At 37.2% G+C, this 17,500-nt stretch overlaps 1 protein-coding gene and 1 long non-coding RNA gene across 2 annotated transcripts in view; one reads left to right on the top strand and one right to left on the bottom strand.

Moving 5' to 3' along the window:
* Positions 1 to 1,139: 1,139 nt before the first annotated feature.
* Positions 1,140 to 8,455, bottom strand: LOC135111784 (uncharacterized). Its single transcript, XM_064025494.1, has 2 exons — positions 8,143 to 8,455; positions 1,140 to 7,366 (listed from the first exon to the last, which is right to left on the bottom strand). The coding sequence occupies exons 1-2, from the start codon at positions 8,293 to 8,295 to the stop codon at positions 3,755 to 3,757; spliced, it is 3,765 nt and encodes a 1,254-aa protein (XP_063881564.1). The 5' UTR covers positions 8,296 to 8,455; the 3' UTR covers positions 1,140 to 3,754.
* A 6,598-nt stretch (positions 8,456 to 15,053) lies between these two features.
* The window catches only part of LOC135111783 (uncharacterized), an 18,715-nt gene continuing 16,268 nt past the window's right edge, over positions 15,054 to 17,500 (top strand). Inside the window, exons 1-2 of the long non-coding RNA XR_010273910.1 lie at positions 15,054 to 16,504; positions 16,679 to 16,869. This is a non-coding gene — a long non-coding RNA (uncharacterized LOC135111783). The remainder of the gene's footprint in view (positions 16,505 to 16,678; positions 16,870 to 17,500) is intronic.

Raw genomic sequence — 17,500 nt, 5'->3', positions numbered from 1 at the left:
TTTCATTGTTTTTTTTCATTATTTTGATTCAATTTCCAATTTCTTTTTTTTAGTTTTGATTCCATTTTTTTTTTTTTTTACTTTTTAGTTTTGTGAATTCTTTTTTCATTGAATGTTTTGACATTTCCCTGTTTTTTTTAGTGTTCATTATTTCTTCGTTGTTTTTTTCTTTTAATGTTTTGTCTCCATTTTTTCCTTTTTTTTTATATCTTCCATATTTTGTATTTTAATGTTTTGAATGTTTTCAATGTGTGTTTTTTTTTATTATTTTTGAGCGTTTTTACTTTTTATTTCTTTTACTGTTCTTTCTCTGGGTATACTTGTTTATTGTTCGTGTTCTGAGTATATCTTATATATTTTTTTTTTAGTACTTTTATTTTTTTTATGTTTTGACTCCATTTTTCTTTTTTTACTTTTTTTTAGTGTTTCAACTTTTTGTTTGTTTACTCCTGCCTCTTTGTTTCAACTTTTATTTTTTTTTTATTTATTTAATTATTATTATTATTATATTTTTTTTTAGTGTTTTCACTACTTTTACAGTGTTTTGAATTTTTGTAGTTTATTTTTACCTTTTTTCCTTTTAGTGTTTTGATGTTTTTGTAGTGTTTTTGACTCCATTTATTTATTTTTTTTATTTTTTGTGTTTTGCCTTTTATCCTTTTTTTTAGTATCTTTATTATTTTTCTTAATATTTTTAGTTATTGTCATTTTATTGTTATGACTTCTATTTCACTTTTTTTTTTTTTTTTTGACTCATTTTCTTTTTATTGTTTTGCTTCAATGACTTTTTTTTGTTTTGACTCCATATCTTTTTTTTTTCTATTCTAGTTTAATTTTTAGTGTTGCGACTCCTTTATTAGTGTTTTGATTCTAATGTTAGACTTTTGATATTTTTTTATTGTTTTGGTTTCTTTATTGTTTTGGCTCCTACTTTAGTGTGTTGAGCTTTAGTAGTGTTTTAACTGTTTTTTTTTTTTTTTTTTCATTTCTTAGTTTTTAAACTTTTTTTTCATTTTGTTTGCTTTTGTCTTTTTTTATTATTTTTTACATTTTCCTCTTAATATGTATTTTTTTAATATATTAATATTTTTTTTTTCTTTTTTGTGTTTTCACATCATTTTGTTTCAATTTTGGCTCATTGTAATGTTTTGACTTGTTTGAGTTTTTAGTATTTTCATTCATTTTTTTACTAATTTTTCTTTAGTATTTTGCCGTTTGTTGTCATTTTAGTTATTTCACTCATTCTTTTTGTATCTGAGGTGTTTGAAGTGATTTTTTTTTTTTTTTTTCGTTTTTTAGTGTTTTTACCTTTTTTTTGGTTTTGACCAACTTTTTGTTGTTTCGTCTGTTTTAAATTGTTTTAACTTTATTTTTTTTCCAAGTTTTGGACTCAATTTTTCTTTTTTTTTTTTTAGTGCTTTGACATTCCTTTGATGCCTCTCTTGTTTTTTTTTTATTGTTTTGAGTCCTTTTTTCGTGTTTTGTCTCCTTTTTATTGTTTTGACTCATTTTTTTCGTGTTTTGTCACTTATTATTGTTTTCCGTCCTTTCAGTGTTTTTAACAGAATTTTTTACTGTTTTCACTCTTTTTTTCTGTTTTGGCTACATTTTTTTTGTGTTTTCTCTCCTTTTTTTTAATGTTTTCACTTTTTTAGTGTTTTGACATTATTTTGTTTTGACTTTTTATTATTATGCCTTTTTAGTTGTTTTGAGTCCTTTTTAGTGTTTTGACTCGTTTTTTTTTTCTTTTTAGCATTTTGAATATTTTTCTGTGTTTGACGCTTTTTTAGTGTATTGACTTTTTTTAGTGATTTTTATTCATTTTTAGTGTTTGGCTTTTTTTTTTTTTTTACTCCCTTTAGTATTTTGATTTCTTTTTTTTTTGTTTGTTTCCTAGTGTTTTAACTCCATTTTTTCTTGTTTTTATGTTTTACTGCATTTTTTAGTGTTTTGATTCCTATTTAATGTTTTCTTTTTTTCTTTTCTAGTGTTTTGACTCCATTTTTTCTGCATTTTTTAGTGTTTTGAATCTTTTTAGTGTCTTTTTTTTCTTTTTTTAGTGTTTCCATTTCATTTGGTTCTTTTTTTGTGTTTTGACAGATTTTTTCTTACATTGTTTATTTTTTTTTTTTTTGTATTTTCACTCCATTTTTGTAGGGTTTTGTGTCCATTTTTTTTTCTTTTTTAGTGCTTTGACTTCATTCTTTTCTTATTTTGCTGCGGTTTTCATTCCATTTTTTTTTTTCTTTTTAGTGTTCTAACTCATTTTTTAACTGTTTTGTTTCCATTTTTTTTTAATGGTTTGAATCCATTTCTTTAGTGTTTTAATTCATTTTTTTTTTCTTTTTTTAGTGTTTTGAATCCATTTAGTTTTTTTACATCTTTTTTTTTAGTGTTATGAGTTTTTTTTATATTTTTTAGTGTTTTACTCCATTTTTCTTTTTTTTTTAGTGTTTTGACAACATTTTCTCTTGTGACTCCTTTGTAGTGTTTTTAGTTTTTATTTTCTTTTTGTGTTTTTTTAGTGTTTTAACTATTTTTCTAGTGTTTAGATTTCTTGTTTTAGGGTTCATTTCTTTTTTTTTAGTTGTTTTGACACTTTTTGTAGTATTTTATCTTCTTTTTAGTGTTTTGACATTTTTACAGTATTTTCACCACTTTTTAATGTTTTGATTGTTTTTTTTAGTTTTTACTCTTGTTTGTGTTTTTAATCTCTTTTTATTGTTTTGCCTATTTTTTTTTTTTTTTTACTTTTTAGTTTTTTTGTTGTTTTGACTGCATTTTTAGTGTTTGAAGTCTTCTGTTAATGTTTTAAGTAACTTGTTTTTATTGTTTGACTCCCTTTTTTTATGTGTTTTAGCTCCAATTTTTACTCATATGACTGTTTTTTAGTGTTCTCACGTTTTTCTGTTTTGTCTTCCTTAGTATTTTGATTTCCTTGTTTTACAATTTAATCCGTTTTTTTCATTGTTTTGCCGCCATTTTTTCACTATTTTGAATTGTTGTTTTCCTGTGGAATCTGTTTTTTAGTGCTTTAGCACCTTTTTTTTTTTTAGGATTTTGTTCCTTCTTTTAGTAGTGTGACATATGTTTGACTTCTGTTTTCGTTGTAGTGTTTTGGCATAAGTTTTAGTGCTTTCAGTATATTTGACTGTCGATCCTTTTTTTTTTTTTTAGTCTGTTTTCTTAAATCTTATCAAAATTAGCCAAAAACTATTTTTTTCTTATTATTTTCGTGATTTGGGTCGTTATTTCCAGGATGCCTTATTTTGTTGTTGCTATTCTCATTATTTTTTTCCTTTTTTGGGGCGATGAGGTAAGATCGGGAATTTCAAAATTCTAGCTTTGTGCATTCATGAATTTTCCACTCTTGAAGTTCTTTTTCTTTTGTTCCTCCTTCTCCATCAAGTCGGTTTTTTTTTTTTTTTTTTTGGTAAAATTCTTGATTTCTTTTCGAGGCCTATTTTTTTCAAAATTTAGTTTCTTTCCAATCAACAAAGCGTTATTCTTATTGTTTTTTTTTTTCTAGTATCTCTCTCTATTTTCCATCAAATCATATATTTTCTCTTGTTTATTGTCATTCTTTTTTCTCTTATCCTTTTTTGTTTTCAATATTTCTTAATAATCATTTTTATATATTTTTTTTTTTACTTTTATCTTTTTTTTATTTTTTTTTTTTTTTTTGTCTTTATAGTTTACACATGCTTGTTCTCTTCAACCTTCTACATCCTCACTGCTTTCAAAGTTTTCCACTTCAAAATTCGTGACTCTCTTCTCGCCAAACCCTCTTTTTCTTATTTTGAACTTCTTTGAGGTTGTCTTTTGGGTGTTCCATTACATCCCATTCTTCCTGAAATCGCCTTTTCACTGACTTTTTTTGTTCTTCGTCTTCTGCTGAGGTGCACTTCGTATTACTAGTTTTGTCATATCCGCCATTCTTGATTTTTTTATTAATTTGCGTAATTTGTTCACTCTCCTCGATTTTCCTTTTGATTTTTTTTCCAGTATCCATTTCCTTTGTTTTGTGTTCATCGTGATCCAGTTTAATTTTCTTTGACTCTGCAGTTAGAAATTGATGAGTAATGTTTTCATTTACCTGGAATTTTCTTTTCATTGAAATGATTTTCTCTTTTTCTTTCGTAGGTGTTGCTTGAGTCTCGCCTTCGCACTCCGAGGACACTTGGAATTCATAGTGCTTTAGGTGCTCGTGGTCTTCGTCAGCCTTCGTGACCGTCCATGCTCGTAACGCCTTATTGTGCTCCTTGTTGTAAGTTTTGCTGAGGTTCTCGTAGCATCGAATGGTCTTGATGAAACCTTTAGGTTTGTAGTGCCAGAGTCGACGTATTTCTTTCCGAAAGTCGATCTTTAACGGCCTGCCAGTCTGGAATTTGTTGTTGCTAAGATACGTTACGAATTTATCCAGGATCGCGTGGTGGACTGGAGTCTCCCAGGGTTTTTGTTCGAAGGGGAAGGAAGTTGGATAGGATTCCTGGACATCCTGCTGATTTTTAAGTATGTAATTTCCTGCAGGATAATACTGTACATACAGCTCACGGAATATTTTCTGTATAGTCAGCGGTTCTATCTTGGCTTCTCCCTCCTCCGCAGCCTTTCGTTCCATCTCCTCCTCCTTCCTTATCTCCTCTTCACCTTCCTCTGAGCCTTCATCCATCCAGTTCGAATCACTGTCCTGCTCATCGTCACTCCAGATGTCCCAGGTGAGGCCTGTGAGGGAGTCCTTGGTGGACTCCTTGTACTCCTGCGGCGACACCTCCAAGTAGCTTATTGTCTCATCTTCCAGCACCATGCTCCTCTGTGCCCACTCACTCTCCTGCGTCTGAATGTCATAAACTTTCAGAATTATGTCTTGAGCCGAACTCCGCGACAAGAACCTGTTCATTTTGGCCAAAACTGTCTTGGTGTGGCGAGCCTTTACCTTGACCATGTTACTGTAATCACGCCGGAGCTTGAGTTGTTTGTTGTTATGTTGGGTGAGCAGTAGCAGCCTCTGGTGTTTAGGGAGGTGCATCAGACCTATGTCATCTTTGGGGCACAAGGGGAACAGACTGTTAAGCTCCTGCTCCGATAAACGTCTCTTAAGGTATTTGTGCTTCTGCTGCAGAAACTTGCGCGTCAAGCTCTGATAAGTTTCTTTCGCAACAGATAAGTACTTTTTCAACTTGTTTTTGCTCATATTATTCAATTTTACTTTGACCTCCTCGCGGTGGACCTGATTTCCCTTTTCCTTACAAAAGAATTTATATTCGTCGTCGATATCGTGAACGAGGCTCTCCACGTAGCCTTGCAGCTTCTCGCAGACAGGGCCGTGGCAGGGAAAGGGCGACTCTTGTCCTTGCATTGTAGCCACAGTCTGTAAAAACAGCAACACGGAAATCATGTCTGAGTGAATTTGCGGCTCCACTCCATTTTCCCGCCGTGCCATTGCGAGGACGTGCTCATTCAGGTACTCAAGGCGGCGGATGGGGAGCTGGTCCAGGAACTTGACAATCTTGACTGCGAGTCGCCGTTTCTTACGGAGCATTTCTATCGTCGCCTGTGCTTGGAAGATTTCTTCACACGACACTTTGTGCTTCCGCGACAAACTGTAAAGAAGGGCCTCTTTCTCCGTCATGAGGAAGTCGTTAAGGTAGGCCTTCTGCCGCTTGAAAGACTGCCACGCTGCAGTGTCCTGTGTGCCCAGGCGCAGGCCTGGGAACCGCTTGAGGCCCTTGGCACGTCGCCACACCTTTTTGAATATCGCAAAATTCCTTCGGCTAACTGTTTTCATGACGTAGCGGCGAATGTTTCTGCTGACATTCTTTTCCATAAACTGTTCAAGAATTTCTTCCTTCTCTTGAATGGAATGTGTTGAAAGATTGACCTTGGGGAACAAAGGAGCTCGGCAGCAATGGAATTCTTGACTGTAAGTCTTGTCTTTGAGTGGACAATCAGAGACCATTTCCTGCATCCACAGAGTGCGGCTCACATCCTGACTCCGCCTCCACGCCGCCTTCTCGTCTCCCTCCTCTTCGCTACCGTCACTGAATTCGCCGGCAAGTCTGTTAAGCAGCTTGAAGTCCTCCTCCTTCTCTGGTGATGTCTGGCTTTTCTTTGTTATATTATCATCACTGGCACCACCGCACTCGCCGTCTTCAACCGAGCTGGACTCCTCGCCATCTGAGGGATACTCAGTGGGAATCAAGCGGGCCTCACTCTCAACGTCACTGTCGTCCTCTTCATCCCAAGAAGCGTCATCCGTTTCACACTCATCATCCTCCACGTCTGAGAGGTGGCAGTGCATTCTCTCGTCGTCGGAGAACTCAAGGCTGGCGTGTGACTTGTCGTCAGGGATGTAATACTCGTCCTCGTCGTCTTCTTCGTTGCTTGAGTTACCGTCTCGGCCATCCGTCCCAGGCACGCTCCCTTCCACGCGGTCATTCTGGTGGGTGAGAGTTTGGGGGTGTTTGAGCACGTGCTCCACCGTCACCTTTCCGTTGTAAATCGCTTCCATGGTGTTCAGCAGAGCCTCTGGGGCCTGTGCGTGAAGCGTGACAGCGCTACTCACAAACTTCTTCGCCATCTTTATCTCTTCAATTACTGTCTTACATTTTTGGATTTCGTCTTCATTATTTGACCGGTTCTCTTCGTTTTCCTGAACTTCGTCACATTCTTCGTCTTTGGGTTCGTTCACGCTTCCTTCTTCCATCTGGTCGTCATCGCCTCGACCTTCCCCGTCATCCTCATCATCACTCCAGTTTTCAAACTCGTCCTTCTCCGCTGCTTTGTGTAAAAAGACTTTCTTATCCATGCCCCGCTTGAAGTAGCGATGCACGATGCCCTGCATGGCGTAGTGCATCTTGCGCATGATGGCCTCCTGTTTCTTATGGCTCTTGCCCTTCATTCTAAAGTACATGCGTCTCAGGAAGGCCTTGACGATGTATGTCACATGTTGCACCGCCATTTTGTTGGGGAAGGTCAGCTGTGCCAGGATATCATCGTGTGACTTTTGCAAGTGATTAAGGCGCGTGAGGGCGGCGAGAAATTTCTTGGGGCAGGTGTTGTCTAGTGAAGTGTATTCGCTACTATCCAATGTAAAGTTACCGACAGGAGGGTTGGGTTTGTCCTGGAGTTCGTTTTCCATCTCCTCTGGCGTGGCCTCAACACCGGCCATGACGGCGCCCCAGGCCTGCTCATCAAAGAAGCAATGTTTGTCCAGCCACTCCGTTACCCAGTCAATCTTAGAAATTTCAATGTGTTCTTCATCCTCGTTCTCAGAGTCACATGTCTGAGGTGCGCTGTATTTGAAGGACTGATTTTGTTCCGGCCCCTTCAAGGACTCAGTGTTCCGTCCCTCTGTCACTACTTTCTGTAGGGCAGCCACACAACAGGAAATGTTAAGAAAGAGTGAGACATGTATTCATATAAACTTGCATGTGGTGATGAACCATCTATCTCAATATGTCACTGAATTTGTCTATTAGTCTATCAGTCAGTCAGCTGTCCAGTCAGTCACTCTGTTAATCTACTCCTTCATTAACTTATTCGTATATTCATTCATTGAGACAGCGAATCAATTACTTTATCTATTGGTTTTCTCTCTATCCGTTTGTGTATCTGTCTATCTATGTATCTGTTTTTCCTATCTCTCTATCTCTATCTAATTATCTTTCTATTAATCAATCAATATATCAATCTATCTATCTCTCTACGTATTTGTCTGTGTATCTATCTATCAGTATCTTCTTTCATTCTTATTCTATCTCAATCTTATCTTTCTATCTATCTATTTATCTATCTATCTATCTATCTATCTATCTATCTATTTATCTATTAATGAATCAACGAATTAATCTATGTTTATCTACTTATCTATCTATTTATCTCTCGGTCTATCAATCCACCTATCTATTTATCTGTCTATCTATCTATCCATCTACCAATCATTTAACTCATCAATCTGGGTGTATCTTTCTATTTATCTATATATTCATCTATCAATCAACTTATATATTTGTCAGTCTATCTATCAACCAATTAAACAATCACGCAGTGTATCCATCTTAACAGACTCTCTCACTCAAGAAGAAACCTGCAAGACGGTCATCTGAGGCAACACAGTCTATGGTGTATACTCGTACTTACTCGTGCCTGTGTTTTCTTGCCACTCAGGCGACGCAGTGCGGCCACACGCCTCTCTTTGGCTCGCGCGGCTCTTACTTCCTTCACGGATTCTGCTCTGTTGTACTCCATGTCTGTGTATTCCTCAGGACAAATCTCGGTGCTGTTCTCACACATCAGTGGAGTGTTTCTCTTGAAATCCTTGTGCCCAATGGATCGCAGGGGTGGGTAAACCTGAAGCCTGGATTTTTTGCCAGTAGGTATATCAACTTTGTATTTGGGATCGTCTGTCGCAGCCGAAAATCAGCTTGGAGTTAGGTGGCAAGCAGACTCAGGAAGACGGTTGCTGATTGGTGCTAGCGCCCGAGACCCCAGGAAAACGTCCGCTGATTGGTGAATTGCTTGAACTGGACTGAGTTATTGTGCTTTTGCTTCTTCTTCTTCTTCTTCTTATGTGTGTATATATATATATATATATATATATATATATATATATATATATATATATATATATATATATATATATATATATATATATATATATATATATACATACAACCTCCTTCTTGGAAAAGTTCGTTACAGGAAGCAGGCAAAGAGTGCCAGACTTTACCGTAGAAAGGGATGAATGATTAAGAGTACTGGTTAACTCTGGCATTGCAGACGTTAACAGAATAGAAATGAAAGCACGAAGAGAGTGTTATGCAGGATGGTGGCGGGAGGATGAGAGGCAAGCATCTAGCAAGATCAGAAGACCAGTTAGTTTTAAAAGAGGGGTAAAACATAGCAAGAGATGCAACGCTGTGGTGATAAGAGAGGCTAAAGAGAGTCAGTTAGAAGAGAAGAGTTCATAAAACGAAATGATTTTCGTTCCACCCTGTCTAATTGTCTGTTTGTCTGTGTGTGTCTTGTTGTTGCTCATGCTGCATTTGATGTGTTTTGTTTTTGTTAATATTGTTGTTGTTGTTGTTGTTGTTGTTGTTGTTGCTGTAGCTTCAACTGCATTTGCTGTTTGTTTTGTTATTGTTTTTGTTGTTGTTGTTATTGTTGTTGTTGTTGTTGTTGTTATTGTTGTTAATGTTGTTTGTTGTTGTTGTTGTTGTTGTTGTTGTTGTTGTTGTTGTTGTTGTTGTTGTTGTTGTTCTTGCTATTATTGTTGTTATTGTAACGTGGAATGAGGACATGATACTAAAGAAAACATGAAGTAATAACTAGCTGAAGAAATGTGCTTAGCTGATTTAATTATACATATATATTCGGTCAGTTATTCACCAACACACACACACACACACACACACACACACACACACACACACACACACACACACACACACACACACAGGAAAAAGAATCTTTTATAATGTCATTTCATAAGTCATTTTCAGATATTGCTCTGTGACGCTTTGTTCTTGTTTGTATGCTTAGTGTTCCATGTCGATCATTTAACAGAAGGAAAACAATCACCAACATCTACGTATCTCTTGTTGATTTTTCTCCATGTTCGGCGATGAGGAGACTGGCCAGCGAATAATATAAAAATGATAACATTCTTCCCACTTAAGGATTAATATATATATGTATATAATTATATTAGAGAAAATGAAAATAAGTTAGAACGTAAATAAGTTTGTAAATAAGTGAATAAATGATATACAGGAGGCAAATATAAGTCAGAGATACTTTGACACTTGCAGTGTATGAGAAGAGAGACACATTAAGGCAGTACATTACAACTGACAATCATCATTATCGTGATATCTTAATGAACATTTCATTATGCACATTATACAATGTTTGCTCCTTTTTTGGCCATAATGTTTGATAATGTTTGTTTCATTACTTGAAACTCTCTCTCTCTCTCTCTCTCTCTCTCTCTCTCTCTCTCTCTCTCTCTCTCTCTCTCTCTCTCTCTCTCTCTCTCTCTCTCTCTCTCTCTCTCTCTCTCTTCTATTTATATTTGATACAGTTTACTTTGACAGAGTCTGCTGTTATGCACATTTATATGCAATTCTCAACACTTTTACAGGCTAAAGGCAACATATATAGTGTTTCCTATTTAAAAGCCTAACTCTGTTGGCATTCTCCTTTTCTTATGTTGGCAGCCAGGCGTTCACGAGCTCTTTGAACTGCTGGACAGTTATGCCGGCCAGATGTGGCTGCGAGGCAAGTAGCGCATTCCACCAGGTGACATAGGTGTGCACAAACCGCCTCCGGTGGTGCCACGTCCTGCATGAGCTCTGTGGGGACTTGGGAGACGGCCCTGGTGGCCACCTGGGCCCGCGGGGGGGTCTGCCAGAGTGCTTGTAGGTGAGGCACTCGTTGCTGATGCACCTTAAACATCACAGTGAGGCTTCTACGCCACGACGGTGCTGGAAGCTGCCGAGTCGTGGTTCCTGCTGGGCGCCGCTGTCCTTGATCAGCCTCACCGCACGGCTATGGACCTTGTCGAAGATGGCAAGGTGTTTATTGGCAGCGCCGCCCCAGGCAAGGCTGGAGCACTCAAGGGACGAGCCGTCCTGTGCCTCTCTCTCTCTCTCTCTCTCTCTCTCTCTCTCTCTCTCTCTCTCTCTCTCTCTCTCTCTCTCTCTCTTCTTTGCTTATAAGAAAGAAAAGACCTCCATACATTATGTTCACATTTAACCGTATAGTTTATATATATATATATATATATATATATATATATATATATATATATATATATATATATATATATATATATATATATATATATATATATATATATATATATATATATATATATATATATATATATATATATATATATATATATATATATATATATACATGGTGCGTACAGTATTTTTTTAAATTTTTTTAGGGTCACAAAAAGTCACAATTTTGTTGCAAATGCAATTATTGCAAAAAAAGAAAACAGGCTCTGTATCAGCACACTTCTGGTGTCCCGTTACTCGATGAATTCGCCCTTGGCATCAATGACGTCCTCAACACGCCCTGGAAACCTGGCACAGGCCTTCTTCACGACCTACTTTCAGAGACTGACGAAAACGACCTTGATTCGACTGATCAGATCATCCTTACTCTTGCATGGGGTGCGGTTACTACCTCGTTCAACTGCGCCCCATACAAAATAGTCCATAGGGTTGAGGTCAGGTGAGTTAGGGGGCCACACATCAGGGGCAACGAAGTCAAAGAAATTGTCAGAGAGCCATTTCTTGAGATTTTCGAGAGGTGTGACATGGTGCCGAGCCCTGTTGCCACACGTAGGGTCTACCAGGAGCTACTTCCTCAATCCATGGCTTCACATGGGTCTGTACGACTTCGATGTACACTTCGGTGCTCCTGAGCCCCTGGGGAAAGAAGAACAGGGGCATGACTTGGCCCTCGCGGCAGACTACCCCAAACACCATGACAGTTGCAGGAAACTTGCATGCCTATCATGCCTCTTGGCACATCCTTGGGACAGACAGCCAACCACCTGTTGTTCTGAGAGCTGTGGGTCTGGTCCTGGCAGAAGTTCTTTTCGTCTGAAAAGAACCAGAGCATGTCGTTCTCCAGAGGGAACTTCAGTTTGTTGAGCATCTTGCTCTTCTTGAAGCGGTCCTCCTGCATCTTTGCGGAGAGGAGTTGACCCATACGCATCTTGTATTACTTGTATCTGATATATTCATGCAAACACTTCCTTACGGTGCCCTCAGACACTTGCAGCTCTCTGGCAATGGATCTCATGGACCGGCTGGGGTCTTCATCAACCATGGCTCGCAATTGTGTGACAAATTCGGCGTCCCTGACGGTGTCCGATCGTCGAGAATGATGTTTCCTCTCGGCAGCACCTTCACAATCGTAGTTAGAAGAAATCAACTCCCTCCTGACGGTTCTGACGAGCTGTTCAGTCACTTTTAGCAGTTCTGAAATCTTGCTTCTGCTGTGTCCGCGTTGGGACCTGAGTGTAGGTGTGATGGGGGAGGGGTGGGGGTTTAGTGTAGGTGTGTGTGTGTGTGTGTGTGTGTGTGTGTGTGTGTGTGTGTGTGTGTGTGTGTGTGTGTGTGTGTGTGTATGTGTGTGTGTATGTGCATGCGTGGATGTACGTAGATGTGTGTGTGTGTGTGTGTGTGTGTGTGTTGGCAGGAATAAGTCTGAGTGTACGTGTGTGTGGGAATCAGTCAGTGGGGGATAGGATTGCGTGTAAGATATGCGTGTGTGTGTGTGTGTGTGTGTGTGTGTGTGTGTGTGTGTGTGTGTGTGTGTGTGTGTGTGTGTGTGTGTGTGTGTGTGTGTGTTGGGAGGGATAAGTTTGAGTGTACGTGTGTGTGGGAATCAGTCAGTGGGGGATAGGATTGCATGTAAGATGTGTGTGTGTGTGTGTGTGTGTGTGTGTGTGTGTGTGTTGGGAGGAATAAGTCTGAGTGTACGTGTGTGTGGGAATCAGTCAGTGGGGGATAGGATTGCGTGTAAGATATGCGTGTGTGTGTGTGTGTGTGTGTGTGTGTGTGTGTGTGTGTGTGTGTGTGTGTGTGTGTGTGTGTGTGTGTGTATGTGTGTGTGTGTGTGTGTGTGTGTGTGTGTGTGTGTGTGTGTGTGTAGCGTGTAGTTTGTGTGCATAGGGAAAAAACAAAAACAGAATTGTAGGATTGTATAAGAAAACGACGAACATTATATGATTTTCGTGTTTTAATCTTTTCATTTACAGTTATTCCTTCTCTTCTTTCTTTTCCTTCGTCATAAGTTTCATCATTATCATTCATCATAATTGTTCCTTCCATATATAATAAAGATTTATGTATATCGAATATTAAGGTAGTTAGATGTGTTGAGGTATATATGATTCTATACACATAATATATATATATATATATATATATATATATATATATATATATATATATATATATATATATATATATATATATATATATATATATATATATATATATATATATATATATATATATATATATATATATATATATATATATATATATATATATATATATATATGTATATATATATATATATATATATATATATATATATATATATATATATATATATATATATATATATATATATATATATATATATATATATATATATATATATATATATATATATATATATATATATATATATATATATATATATATATATATATATATATATATATATATATATATATATATATATATATATATATATATATATATATATATATATATATATATATATATATATATATATATATATATATATATATATATATATATATATATATATATATATATATATATATATATATATATATATATATATATATATATATATATATATATATATATATATATATATATATATATATATATATATATATATATATATATATATATATATATATATATATATATATATATATATATATATATATATATATATATATATATATATATATATATATATATATATATATATATATATATATATATATATATATGTATATATATATATATATACATATATATATATATATATATATAATATTATTATTTTACTCTATCTCAATTTTAGTTGACTTTAACAGTTTTAGTTACTTTTAACATTTTACTCAAGCACAGTTCTCATGCCTTTTCATCATTTTGTAGCGGCGCCACATGACCGAGATGTCGCAGCGCCAAATTTTTAAATCGCTGACGAAAACCCAAATATTGTATTGTTTCAGTCTTTCAAAGTCCATGCGTGTGTCTGCATAACCTCCCTGAGAGTTAGAGTGACAGTCCCGACGCTACTCGTTCTCCTCTGTCTGTAAATAATACAGTCCTCACGGTAGTTTCTCTGCTGTGAAGTTAGTTTCCGTCATAACGCGTCCGCTCCACCTGACCTTGTTGCTGCGCCGGGCCATGACTCAAATCAGTCTGTATCTCGTAGCAGTGTCCAGGTAGGAGACGTAAGTCTCCCTTCACCTCTCTCTCTCTCTCTCTCTCTCTCTCTCTCTCTCTCTCTCTCTCTCTCTCTCTCTCTCTCTCTCTCTGTGTGTGTGTGTGTGTGTGTGTGTGTGTGTGCTACACTACCCAAAAGACTGCAATACCAAAAAATCTACAAATAGGGAGTCATGGAAAAAAAAAAAATTGTGTACAATTGAAGTGAGTAATCCTTACTGGTTAAGAATGGACTTCTCGTCACACGCGGAAGGAGAGAATAGATTGCCTTTGTCCTTTTTAGGCTGCTGAATTATTCAGGAGACTGGAGTACAAATGCATCTATATAAAAAGTAGGCAGTCATAAGAAAAATGTCTAGAATTAAAGGGGTAAAAAATAAATAGGATGTTAATTTTGTCTGTCTTTAGCCTACAGAGATATTAAAGGGACTGCAAGTCTAAAAGAAATATGTCGTAAAAATTGTGCAGCCTTGAAGGGACTTTTCCTGCCTTGAAACAGAGGAGGGGAGAATAAGAGGCTAATTTTTGTCCTCTTTAGGCTACATTATACAAGTGACTGCAGTACAAACGCATCTAAATAATATACAGACAAAACCATCAGGCACTCAGTGGCCCCATCGCGCTGGTCAGTAGAGGACCCGTGGCCACCAGACGCAGCGGAACCTTTCTGGGTCGTAACGTGATAACCCTGGGGACGTAAATAGGTGAGTATCCGGTGTGAGTGTCAGAATAATCCAATACTTGCTTAAAGGTCAGGGAAATTGAGCACACCAGGCACGCTCCACAGGACACAAGCTCTCGTCCTTCACCTCCATTCATTTCAGCGAGACGACGCGAGGAGGAAAGTGTGGGACACTGGAACGAAGCGACTTTGTCTTTTTTTATTAATTAGTTAATTTATTTTTATTATATATATATATATATATATATATATATATATATATATATATATATATATATATATATATATATATATATATATATATATATAATTTTTTTTTTTTTTTTTTTTTTTTGTGGTGTGCGTTTGTGCCTCTAAGCTGTAGGGTCTGCTTGTCTTCTTTCTGAGATTTACACTTTAATCTTTGAAGCAATACTCACATAAATGGGCACTGAATATTTAGTAAAGCTTTCCAAAGATTTACACTGTCATCGTTCAAGCAATGCTCACCAGAGTGGGGACAACGTTTAGTAAAGCTTCCCAAGTGTAGGCAATTTGATGTTTACTTAGTAAAATCACCCCGGGTTACTGAAATAAAATGGTTCTCTCATAAGGGCGCAATGATGATTGATTAATTTTGGCTCTTTTTTTTATTTACTTTATTTATTTAATGTTAATGCATGCCGTTAGCTACAGCATCACCATTATGCACACACTCTTCAAGACCCCCATTATTGTCCTCTCTGTGTGAAATGCGTAGGGAAAGTACTTATAGAACACGAAATCCGAACTGTGACCTCGGTATTTCGTGTCACTGGCCAGTGTTCAGTTACATGATGCTGTAAGGCCCCTTTCAGACGTATCGACTTTACGCCGTCCGCCGTCCACGGCACGACGTCGTTCTCTCAAATAACCATGGATGTCTATGGACGCCTTCACACGTATCGACCGACGCCGTGAACGACTTGGCGCCGTGGACGGCCGCCGTTGTCACAACGGCGCCCATTTGGAAATGGCACGGCGTTGCGCCGTCGACGGCGTGAAATGTACACAGGTCTCTATGGACTTGTTCAAACGTGTCGACGTTCCGCCGTCTGAAGTGGACGGCGCGAGTAGCGTGTCACACCACTTCAGTCGTTTCCTGACCACAGACGTGTTTATAGTATTGCTCACCATTGATAATGGAAGACGTTGATGTAGACGTTGAATTGTTGATTAGCCTGGTTGAAGAGAGGCCTGTTCTCTGGGACAAAAGCCTTGAAGCATATAAGTCCAAGACTGAAACCACTGCAGCATGGAGGGAAGTCTGCAATCATCTGAACCCGGGCTTTGAGTCTATGAGTGACGATGCAAAGAACATTTTTTGATGGCAAAGTAGAGGACTCAACCTGTTTCTTTGCTCATTCTGAAGTAGTTGAAAAACTTTTTTGTATCTCTTCTGAGTTCCTCATACAGTGTGACAAAAGCTCCAACCACTGGTCTGGCAACATTGATATTATGGACCCACTTTCTGCTGTGTGAAAGTTGTTTTTTTCTTTTTAAATATAAGTAATATAGGTAGAGCAGGTGGTCCTGTGTGTCCATGATGAAAGAATGGAGGCAACTGGCAGGTGGACGGCACAGGCCGTGCCGTTGTGTCAACGGCGCCCGCCGTCGACACCACGGCGCTCTCTCTGGAATGCACGGCGCTGGGTCCTAGACGGCGGACGGCGTAAAGTCGATACGTCTGAAAGGGGCCTAAAGGGTCTTCGGGTCCTCTAGGCTCAGTTCCCTAACCTTGCTCTGTACAGTCGCTCTTCCTTCTTATAAGCAGAAAGTGAGTCCATTACAATATGAAAAAGATAAATAAAAAAGTGCCAGATTGTGAAAAAAAAAAATGCAGTTGTAGTGTAGAATGTTACTAATATTGTACCGAAATGAATTGTTCATAGATATTTTGAAACTTTTAAAGCATTCTGTACATCTTACCGTGTTTTTTTATATTTGACAGTGCCGCCGAAGTCCCGAGCGGCTTCGAGACAAGGAAGAGAAGCCACGCGTCTCACTTCAGCCAGTCAGTCAGTGGTCAGTGGCGTCAGCTTTGTTGTAGTATACACGCGAGTCTTCTGTGATTTCTTGAACGCTTATTCGGGCTTTAGGTGAACCAAAATTCTCCCAGAGCCTGGTTACAGTGGTCAGCAGGTATGTTAACTTGTTTATGAGTGTATTTGGACATATATTGCTAGTGAAACTGGTGTGTCGTGCCTCGCTAGGCTAGTAGGAAGCAAGCGGTTGAGACTTCTATTGAACAGTCAAGGCTTATGTCATTATCTATCTTTCTATCTCTCTATTTATCTATCTCTCTATCTATCTATCTATCTATCTGTCTGTCTGTCTGTCTGTCTATCTATATAAGCCAGCATGTGACTCCGTTGCATTGTGTTACATTGTGTAGAGCCGTAATGATGGAGAGTGATTACAAAAAGAGGCTTTACTAGCACAATACACGCTACATTCATATATTTATTCAACATCGCCGCCCTACATGACTGTGGGATACTTAAGCTGTACTTTTCCTTTGTCTTTCTTTATTTCACTGCTCAAAGTTTCACAGTCATCGAGGAATCCAATAATGAGTTCAGGTAATGGCTTGAATGGGGATACAATGTGGTGATGCTTGTAAGGCACTACTTGTAATAGTAGTGATGATGATGGTGGTGCTGGTATTATTATTATTATTATTATTATTATTATTATTATTATTATTATTATTATTGTTGTTGGTAGTAGTAATAGAAGCAGGAACAACAGCATCACCTCAAGTGTACCTATC

The sequence above is a fragment of the Scylla paramamosain genome, chromosome 22 (genome assembly GCF_035594125.1).
Source record: "Scylla paramamosain isolate STU-SP2022 chromosome 22, ASM3559412v1, whole genome shotgun sequence".
Taxonomy (NCBI): domain Eukaryota; kingdom Metazoa; phylum Arthropoda; class Malacostraca; order Decapoda; family Portunidae; genus Scylla; species Scylla paramamosain.
The sequence above is the reverse complement of the archived record's forward strand: the minus strand, read 5'-3'. Positions and strand labels throughout refer to the sequence as shown.